Source organism: Penaeus monodon, chromosome 14, assembly GCF_015228065.2.
Source record: "Penaeus monodon isolate SGIC_2016 chromosome 14, NSTDA_Pmon_1, whole genome shotgun sequence".
Lineage (NCBI taxonomy): Eukaryota > Metazoa > Arthropoda > Malacostraca > Decapoda > Penaeidae > Penaeus > Penaeus monodon.
Window position 1 is genome coordinate 1449780 of NC_051399.1, and position 10000 is coordinate 1459779.

General features: G+C 36.1%; 1 protein-coding gene across 1 annotated transcript in view; it reads right to left on the minus strand.

Annotated features, from left to right (window-relative positions):
* LOC119580780 (syntaxin-1A-like) overlaps positions 1-10000 on the minus strand; it is a gene marked incomplete in the record, with an annotated part of 109615 nt that overhangs the window by 1148 nt on the left and 98467 nt on the right. Inside the window, 1 exon segment of the mRNA XM_037928892.1 lies at positions 4427-4537. Within this exon segment, the coding sequence (XP_037784820.1) occupies positions 4427-4537 (111 nt within the window).

A 10000-nucleotide genomic window follows, 5' to 3' on the forward strand; every position in this document is an offset into this window, starting at 1 on the left:
ACTACCACAATTATTAAAAAGAGTTTAAAAAAAGCACCAACTTCATGGCTAAATTTAGATTATGAAAGCAAAAAAGGAACATAAAACATTATAATGAGTCTAAAGTAACTACAAAAGAAAAAAAAAAGTTATGCATATGTTTACCTGATGCAATGTGCAGAAGGGAAAAGCAAGAGCACCGTGTGAAAATCCGCCACCACAGAAAAACACTTTCATGCTCGTTGCAATATTTAAGGTGTGTATTGTGTAGAGCTTGCGCAAGTGAATCTCTCAGGGTGTACAGCAGCCTTTTCATAAGAGTCCAACCCCAAATTATAAACAAAATCTGGCATCCAACATAGCGAAGATATTCTTTCTGTTCTTCAGTCCCTCAAAGAAATAAAATGAACATCCTAAGGTTTTGCTATCTTTAATAAAATTAAAAGATAAAACAGTACAAAGCAGCAGCATACAATTCTTATCAAATTTTATCAAATAACATAATGCATGAAATATAATAGATGTAAAGAGCCCTCTGCTCTTCAAAGAACTTTATAATTACATTAAAAATTCAGAATAATTAATAAATCCCAAACAAATCCTGCTGGCACTGGTGTTGGCATCAAGAACGTCTAAATAAAAAAATTCATTCACATTTTTTCTCTAACAGCATTAAACCAGATAACATGATAGAGACCTAATATAATCTCATTGCAATCAGTTCTTAGAACATGAATTCGGTCTGCTCTTACGAGTGAACATAATGTACACATACAGCTAAATGCAAACATACTCACACACACAAACACACATACTGGCGCACCTACTTTTACGGAATAACTTAAAGCTAACATAAAATGTTTGTCTTTAAAATAATTTAAAAGAATGAGTGCAAATCAATACTCCTATTTGAAGACAAGAAAGTACTGACCACGGTAAAATAGGAAACCATTTCAAGAAACGATTTCAAAATCTTCATGAAACAATCATAATTTTCAACAATGACTTATTTTCAGTGTACCTAAAACTTTGTGACAGCATACAACCAAATATCATGATCTCATAAATACCACAGGTAGGATAAAAATACAAGCAAACCATAATGATAAACTGTCATATCTGACACCTCTATGAAGGAAAAGAATAAGGTCTGAAATAAACTCAGCACTAATAAATAGTCTGAAGTATCTCCATTCATATGGAACAACAGCCAAAGCATTGGAGCTTCAGCCAGGCAACTTAGAATATTTGCATCCTTTCTAAAACTTAGCTTCATGCTACACAACCTCATTAAAGACTAATCTGCACTCAGCTTCTATGACACATCATTGGCTTTATCAACTGCAAACAAAATCCACATTTCTATCGCCTTCTCTACTTCGACTAGACGTGCGCAGCTCCATTAACTTTACACATTAAAATTACATTTACATGTCTTTTACTAATACTGTACCTATTATGCCCTTTTTTCTTTTTTTTTTGTTTTTTTTTACTTTGCATGATATTGAGCCTATAATCCTTGACACTATATTTGGCACATACTATGACCTAATGTAAACCTATGCTGTGCCCTTACCATGACAATAGCTTCAGTTTATATCGTATGTCTTTAAGACTACCCTTGGACAAGTTGTCATAAATTAAAAAGCTAAATACAAGGGAGAAACTAAAAATTATCTTTACATAACTCTTCTTTAACAATTGCAATTGATCTCCAACAATATTCTCAAGTATCACTTACAATGGGAAACTATAATTCCTAAGTAACTGAAAAATCTCTCAACAAGAATATACATCACAGTTAATAATGATCAAACTAACCAAGACTTCTCCAACAACTTCAGACCTTGAATACATATATATATATTTTTAATGTCTCACACTGCCTTTTTCGCCATCATTAATCTTCAGTGGAAATGAAACAAATTAAATGATAATGATAATGATAATAATAACAATAATAATAATAATAATAATAATAATAATAAAAATCTGGGTACTGGTGAAATCATAGGACTTCATCTTTAATCTTTCTAACATACTAAATCACTTCCCATATAAGAATATCAAAAAAAGACCTCTGGCCTACGGCCTCTCATGCCGCAATTTAACAACATTCATTTAAAACTCTATCCGGGCAGTCCACCAGCATTCACTACCATTCTACCAGCTCTACTATGTTAAAGTCACCCCTAAGACAAGAGCAAGAACTAATAAGCAAACTATAACACATATGATGATCATAATTTTCTTCTGTGGAAAGAAAAAGAAAAAAGGGAATTACAAAAAAAATACTGAACATGATGCAAAACTAACTATATTCTATAATAAAATGACAAAAGAAAATCTGACTAATATACCAGGTCTTCTGATGTAATAATAGCCTTCAAAATAGATACATACCTAGGTAAAATTCAAAGAAACAGGAATCTACTTTGACTCATTAGCATAAATCAAATTAACTAAGGGTAAAAAAATGATGAATCTTTATGACATACTCAGCTGTTTAATTGATCTCTAGTTTTACTTACTCAATATTCCTAAGCCAAAATCACTGATATATTACTTCTTCTCCATCTTTTGACAGATATTAACCTCACTGGATCCTTATAAACCAATTTCTTTAAAATCAAATATCAATCTTATGATAATTAGCCAACAATACAAAAGCAAAAGAAAAAAAATAAATCTTTAAACTCAGTCATTTTCTCTTTCATTCAGCTGGTAAAACAAAACCAGCTGAAAGTACACCATGAGAAATGGTCTCTTAAAATTTGTTGGCATATCAAAAAACAGTCACATGATTAAACACAGTAATCATATGAATGTGTCAGCCACAACAATGAATACACACACAAAAAGAAAGAAAGAAAGAAAAAAAAATATTCTCTGAACTGAAAATTGTCTACTAAATAAGCCACACAAAACTATTTTCTCTCAAATCTGCCTTCCAGGAGACTAAAGCCACTAACCCTCCCATCCAAGAATGTCTAATGTCTAATTAATGTCACAAAAAACTAAACACAATTTTGAACAGACGAAATATATCTATAGATATATGAGCTATACAAGCAATGCTACAGTACAGAAAAGCTGGAAACAAAACAAAGCAGCAATTTCACCTACGAGAAACAATATCGTAAAACAGACTTCACAACATGAACGACTTGGAATTACCTGGTATAGGACCATGGACAAAGTGTAATCTAAAAAGCACAGAAATAGTCTCCCAAAAGAATCAAATATCATCATCACTAAAGAATGAAAAAAGGGGGGGGATAAAAATTTAATAATGAACGCCTTCAAAATCCGACAAAGCTTCACAAAGGTACGTGAAAATGACAGTTACTGCACAATATGGACCTGAAAAGAAAGTAGATTCATGATATCTAATAACCTACACAAGAACCTTCTGTTGCATGTGCCATTTACCTCACATCTGCTAAAATAACGTGGATCTATGTTAATACCAGGCCAGTCCTTACGCTACCATTTTCCCTGACAATTCCAAGAAAGTGGCAAGAATCCTCAAGACAGTAATCATGTGAGTATGTAATGATAAAAGGGCATTGATATATGAGCATCATTCAACGCAGCAGCTACAGTGTGTGAAATGCACAGCAACAGGCGGTATATTCCCCCTTCTCATCACTAATTATATACTATCCCATCTAACATATATTACCTTTTGCTAATGAACACAACATATATGGACTATGGCAGCTAATGAATCATCTAGCAACTTTTAATTTTCAAATCTCTGTCTGCTTGAAAGGCTATTGTTGCATAAAGCTTCTCTATAAAATAAAAAGAACTGGAAATCAAAACAAATAAATATGTGATGCGTCTTGTTCATCGTTTTGTTTACAATAAAAAGATAAAACTACCAGCAACAAAGAACTGAACTCAACTGAACTACCTTTTCAATACAACTCAAGAAAAACTACTGAATCTGCTATTTATGCATGTGTCAGGATCAGTTTCTTGCTTACGGTGCTACTGAGGCTAGAGAAGATTTCTGTACTGATGGTAACCCAAGCAATTAAAATAATCTGCCCTTCAAATTATCTGCAGATTAGACTGACAAATTTCTTCTACATCATATGAAACAGGCAACATCACAGTTTTATTTAAGATTCGCCTAATTGTCTTCAAATTTTATCAGACATGTCACTGAAGCTGTTATTTTCTATCTACAACAAATCAGAGACCAAATCACAAACAGTGATTCCTAGACAGCTAAATCACTGATCGAGTCACATCTACAACTAAAAAAGGGCCCCAAAAGATGAATCAGAATAATGTGGACATAATGACAACACCAATTGAACACACCTAAAGGAAACGAGGAAACGAAGATAGTTCAAGCGATTACAATCACCAAGCGACCCAGCCACAGCAGCTGTTCAACACCCATGTTAATATCATTTTTAGTCGTGTTACTTACCCGCCTCGCTCTGCTTTGGTATCTGATGGCTTTCTTAGTATCCTGTTTGGCAGTGTCCACATAGTCCTGTGCTTCCTGAACGTGATTCTCAATTCTATTCATCAGTTCACCCTGTAGTTGTGGCGGGGATGTGGGGGAAGGATTGTGTGGGATGCCGCAGAGGATGAAGGATAGGGAGGGTAGGGTTTCCAAGGTAGGGAGTTTCAAGACGACAGAGATAGGCAAAACACAAAGATAACAGAGAGGGTAAGGAAGAAGGCAAGAGGGTTAAGGAGACAATTGGCAGTGTAGAACAAAAACCAAATAAACCCAAGACATATGAAGAAGACTTTACAAAATGTTGATCACAATGGACAGATGTTATTTGCAGGAACAAGGAAACAGGTTTCATGTAGGATACATGTAATGGACAATTGAAAATCAAGAGGGTTCACATAATGACAGTGTGGTATTGGAGAGGGTTAATAGTGTATGATACCATTACAAATAAAAGTAAAACAAGGTTTGGTGAGGTACCAAATAAATGGTTTTGTAGGAGGTACCAAAAGGTTAGAGGGAGAGGCAGCAGTCAAGTGTTTGGAAGTTTGGAAGCCATTAATACCCAAGTAAACAAAGAAACAAGCACCAGGAGACAGTCATCACACGTTGTTGTTTCAGTGGTAAAGATCAGTCAATGGGTTCATTTGTTAAAGGTGTTTGGTATAACAGTTGCAAGATGAGTAAACATCAAAGGGGAAACAGTTGCAGAATATCAATAAGGCATTTGCAACAAGGAACATAATCACAGTTTGATTAATCATGGAAATCAGTACATGCAATCAACAAAGAGGGTTATTTGTATAAAGAGCATAATGAAGTATCATTTAGTACATGCCAGATGCAAGAGTGCAGTTATCATGCAGAACATTAAAGTGGAAGCCGAACATATGTTAGACGAGTGCACAAGCCATTCGTTAAAAAGAAAAATGAAAAAAGAAAAAAAGATGAAAAGAATAAAACATAGATCCCATGAATATTAGTGTTGCAAAGGAAAAACATGCACAGAGGAACCATGCATATTATCAGTAAGAAATATTGCATGAGGGGTAATTAGGATGGGTCAAATATATATGTAGGAAATAAGGGTGAAAAAAAAGAGAAAGAAAAAATACATTAGCATCTAGCTGCAATGATGATATAAAAAGTGAAAAATTTGCAGGTTACTCACCTTACGTGCTTTGCTTTGATACTTAAGTGCCTTTTTAGTGTCCTCCATAGCTTTGCCGACATATTCGACGGACTGATCTACGTGATATTCAATCCTATCAATCATCTCCCCCTAGTGGTTGTTGGTTGATCGATCATTCGTGGGTTGGTGAGGGAAGCAGGCAGAGAGGAGAGAGGCAGAGAGACACAAAAAACAATTAATGATGATACATCCAGCAACAATCACAACATGTGAGAGAAAAAAATCCTGCCGGTGTTGGCAACTAGACACCAATACAGATATAAGTTTCTGTGTCTACTGCTGTGTACATACTCATGTGTGTTATGCAAGAACTACCTTGGGTTATAGGTAAGACTGAAACACAAACAAGATTGGCAGTCAGAAACGATACAAAATCCACTAGATAAAATTGTATGGGAAAATGAAAAATGACAAATGAAAATTAACAGAAAAAACAAACAAACAAAAAAAACATTCAAACAGCTTCTTGTACAACTCCCATGAGACTATCCATTATCCTATTTCTAAAAAGCTCCTAAAATGCAATATCCCTTGGAAAAACAACAACAAAGATACTCAGTCTCAAGCATATCTCCAGTTTCTGGTTCAAAAAATGGCATTCACTTTAGCTATCAATAATGAAAAGGAATGCACAGATTCAACCATTCTGCTATAGCTGAAAAATCACAAAATCGGAAACTAGGAAAATAAGGAAAAAAGAACGAAACATGACAGCATGGAATAACTTCCTCTTCATGCCATAAACACAGTAATCTATATACAAAAATTTACCTATAACCCAAGCATAGACTCCTGATAATGCACTTACACACATCTAAGACACCATTGCTGTTGTTCCTGTGCTCCCCAACCATAGAGAAAAAGATAAGGAAAGGAAGAGACAGATCGGAGAAAGAGGAAGGAAGATAGTTACAAAGCAAAATGGGAGGTGGTAGGGAAAGAAGAGAGAGAGAGAAGGAGAAAGAGAGAAGGAGAAAAAGAGAAGGAGAGGGGAGAAGGAGGGAGGAGAGAAAGAATGAGAGAGGAGAGAGTAGGAGAGAAAAAAGGAGAGAAGAGAGAGAGAAAGAGAGAGAAAAGAGAGGAGAGTGAGGAGAGAGAGAAGCAGAGAGAAGGAGAGAGGGAAGGAGAGAAGGAGAGGGGGGAGGGGGTGGGGGGGGGAGGGGAGGGAGGGGAGAGAGGGGGGGGGGGAAAGAGAGGGGGGGGAGGAGAAGAGAAAAGGAGAGGAAAGAGAGAGAAGAGAGGGAAGAGAGAGAGAGAGGAGAGAGGGAGATAGAAGGAGAGAGAGAGACAAAAAGAGACAGAGAGAGAGACAAGAGAAAAAGAGAGACAGAGAGAGAGAGAGAAAAGAGAGAGAGAGAGAGAGAGAAAGGGGAGAGAGGATCAGAGAGGGGAGGAGAGAGAGAGGAGAGAGAGAGAGAGAGAGAGAGAGAGAGAGGAGAGAGAGTGAGAAAAGGAGAGAGAGAGGAGAAAGAGAGAGAGAGGAGAGAGAGAGGAGGAGAGGAGAGAAAGGAGGGAGAGAGAGAGGAGAGGAGAGAGAGAGAGGAGAGAGAGAGGAGAGAGAGAGGAGGGAGAGAGAGGAGGAGAGAGAGGGGGGGGGGGAAAGGGGGAGAGGGAAAGGGAGAGAGAGAAAAGGAAGGAGAGAGAGGAGAGAGAAAGGAGAGAGGAGAGAGGAGAGAGGAGAGAGAGAGAAAAAAGAAGGAGGAGAGGAAAAAAAAAAAGGAGAAGGAGGGGAGAGGAAAGGAGAGGAAAGGAAAGGAAAGGAAAGGAAAGGAAAGGAAAGGAAAGGAGAGAGCAGAGCGGAGAGGAGAGGAGAGGAGAGACGAGAGGACAAGTGAGGAGAGAGAGAGAGGAGACAGAGAGAGAGAGAGAGGAAATCATGAGAGAGAGAGGGGGGGGGGAGGGGGAGAGAGAAAGGAGGAGAGAGAGAAAAGGAAAAGAGAGAGAGGAAAGAGAGAGAAGGAGAGAAGAAGAGAGAGAGGGGAAAAAAGAGAGAGAGAGGAGAGAGAAAAGAGAAGAGAGAGAAGGGGGGAGAGAGAGAGAGGAGAAGAGAGAGAGGGGGAGAGAAGAGAGAGAGAGAAGAGAGAGAGGGAGGGAGAGAGGGAGGAGAGACAGTGAGAGGAGAAAGAGATGAGAGAGAGAAAGAGGAGGAGAGAGAGAGAGAGAGAGAGAGAGAGAGAAGAGAGAGAGAGAGAGAGAGAAGGAGAGAGAGAGAGAGAGAGAAAGGAGAGAGAGAGAGAAAAGGAGAGAGAGAGAGAGAGAGAGAGAGAGAGAAAAGGAGAGAGAGAGAGAGAGAGAAAAGGAGAGAGAGAGAGAGAGAGAGAAAGGAGAGAGAGAGAGAGAGAGAGAGAGAAAAGGAGAGAGAGAGAAATGGGGGCAGAGAAAGAGTGAGGGTAAGAAAAACGGAGAAAGGACAGCAAAAGACAAGGAAGAAAAGAGAGATTGAGTCAGAGAGGGACGCTCGACTTACCCTCCGCGCTTTACCCTGATATTTGACTGCTTTCTTTGTGTCTTGCGTGGCAGTCTGGACATAATCCACTGCATGCTCAACATGGTACTCAATGCGATCTATCATCTCCCCCTAGTGAGGTTGTCAAAATAGGGTCATTCAACAAGATCAATAATAATAAAAAAAATAAATAAATAAAATAAAAGGAAAGAACAAATAAACAAATAATAAAAAAACTGAAGAAATTAACAAAAGAAATACAAAAGATTCCAGTCAACATAATTGCTCGTTTTCGATACTTTTATATTTCATTATTGACAGTCTCTGAATAATGGTAACAATAATTACTAAATAATAATAATAATAAAAACAATAACAACAATGATAACAATAATAATAATCATAAAATTAGTGATAATGACTAATAATAATGCAATCATCAATATCACTATTACCACTATATGAAACATATCTTAAAAAACAATCAAGGTTTAGATTGTTTTTTACGGATATGAAATATGAATATGATATGACTATGAAGAGATGAATCACTGTAATCATCATACAAATATGATGATTATGATGACAATGACAATAATGAAAATACTATTTACAAAGATGAGAATGGTGACAATCATGGTAATTTTAAAGGTTAAGATGATAACAATGATGCCTGTGGTAACAGTGACAATGATGATAACAATAATAATTATACCAATCACGAAAAAAAAGAATAATGAAAATAATTATATTGATATGAAAATGATAACAGCGGATCAACGATCAAATCAGAAATCTTTATTTCAGTGAATGATTAAAAACTGCAATAACTGGAATCTTCTTCACATGGCAAAAAAACACCTTTTTTTAAACCAGCTTCCTTGAGCTGTCCATCACTTTATACTTGGAAACTGTGTTCCTCAGTGCTCTTGAAAAAGGGAAAACTAGAAATATTCACATTTCCTTAGGCATACAAAAAAAAAAGCAAAACAGTAACCAAGAAGAAAAAAAATGATCATACTACAATATGTTTTATCATAAGCATTTTAATACTAAAAGGATAAGATACGAAAATTATAAAGCATCCTTTTCCTCTGAATCAAAATAACAAAACTATGAAGCTGATTCAAAATTAGTGTTTACAGTAAACAATGGAACTGAGGACAAGGTGGTTTTCTTGGTCACGAGGATGTTGTGAATCAAAAGGAAAAAATAAATGTACAAACAACATCAACCAAAGGCTCACATTTTAAAAATTATCAGTCACAGATGACAGGAACTGGAGACCAACAGGAAAGGCTCTACGTATCTGTGTTCTTGAATTTATATTACTCAGACATGAATAATTTATATAGTTAGGTTGCTTAACATCTAGGGTATTCAGTTTTACAAAGAAATGGCTCACAAAAAAAAAAAAAAAGAAGTTAATATAAGTGTGTGAATATTTTCATGTGTATACATACACACACATACAAACAAACATACATGAATAAAAATATAAATATATATGATATAAATATACACACATACACAGACACACACAGAATTAAACCCTGTTTATCACTGGGGCTGCATTCCTAAAGGTGGGACTTTACATTGATGCTTATGATCAGCTGGCAAAATGCATATGATTTAGTAGAAGCTAATTCCACTTTATAATTTGTAACCCTAACCATATGGTTACATTACACCATATTATATCACATTATCCTTTTTTACACTATTTTTGTATAACATTCTAATATACATATACTACATGTACTGTATGTAAGGTGACCTTCATATAAAGTATTGTTACAAGTAATACAAATTCAGATTTTGTTTTCTCTTTTCTAAATCAAGAAGCCTATGAAAATACGAAGGTCTCCTGATGCAATAGAAGGCTACCTTTTTTGTGTGG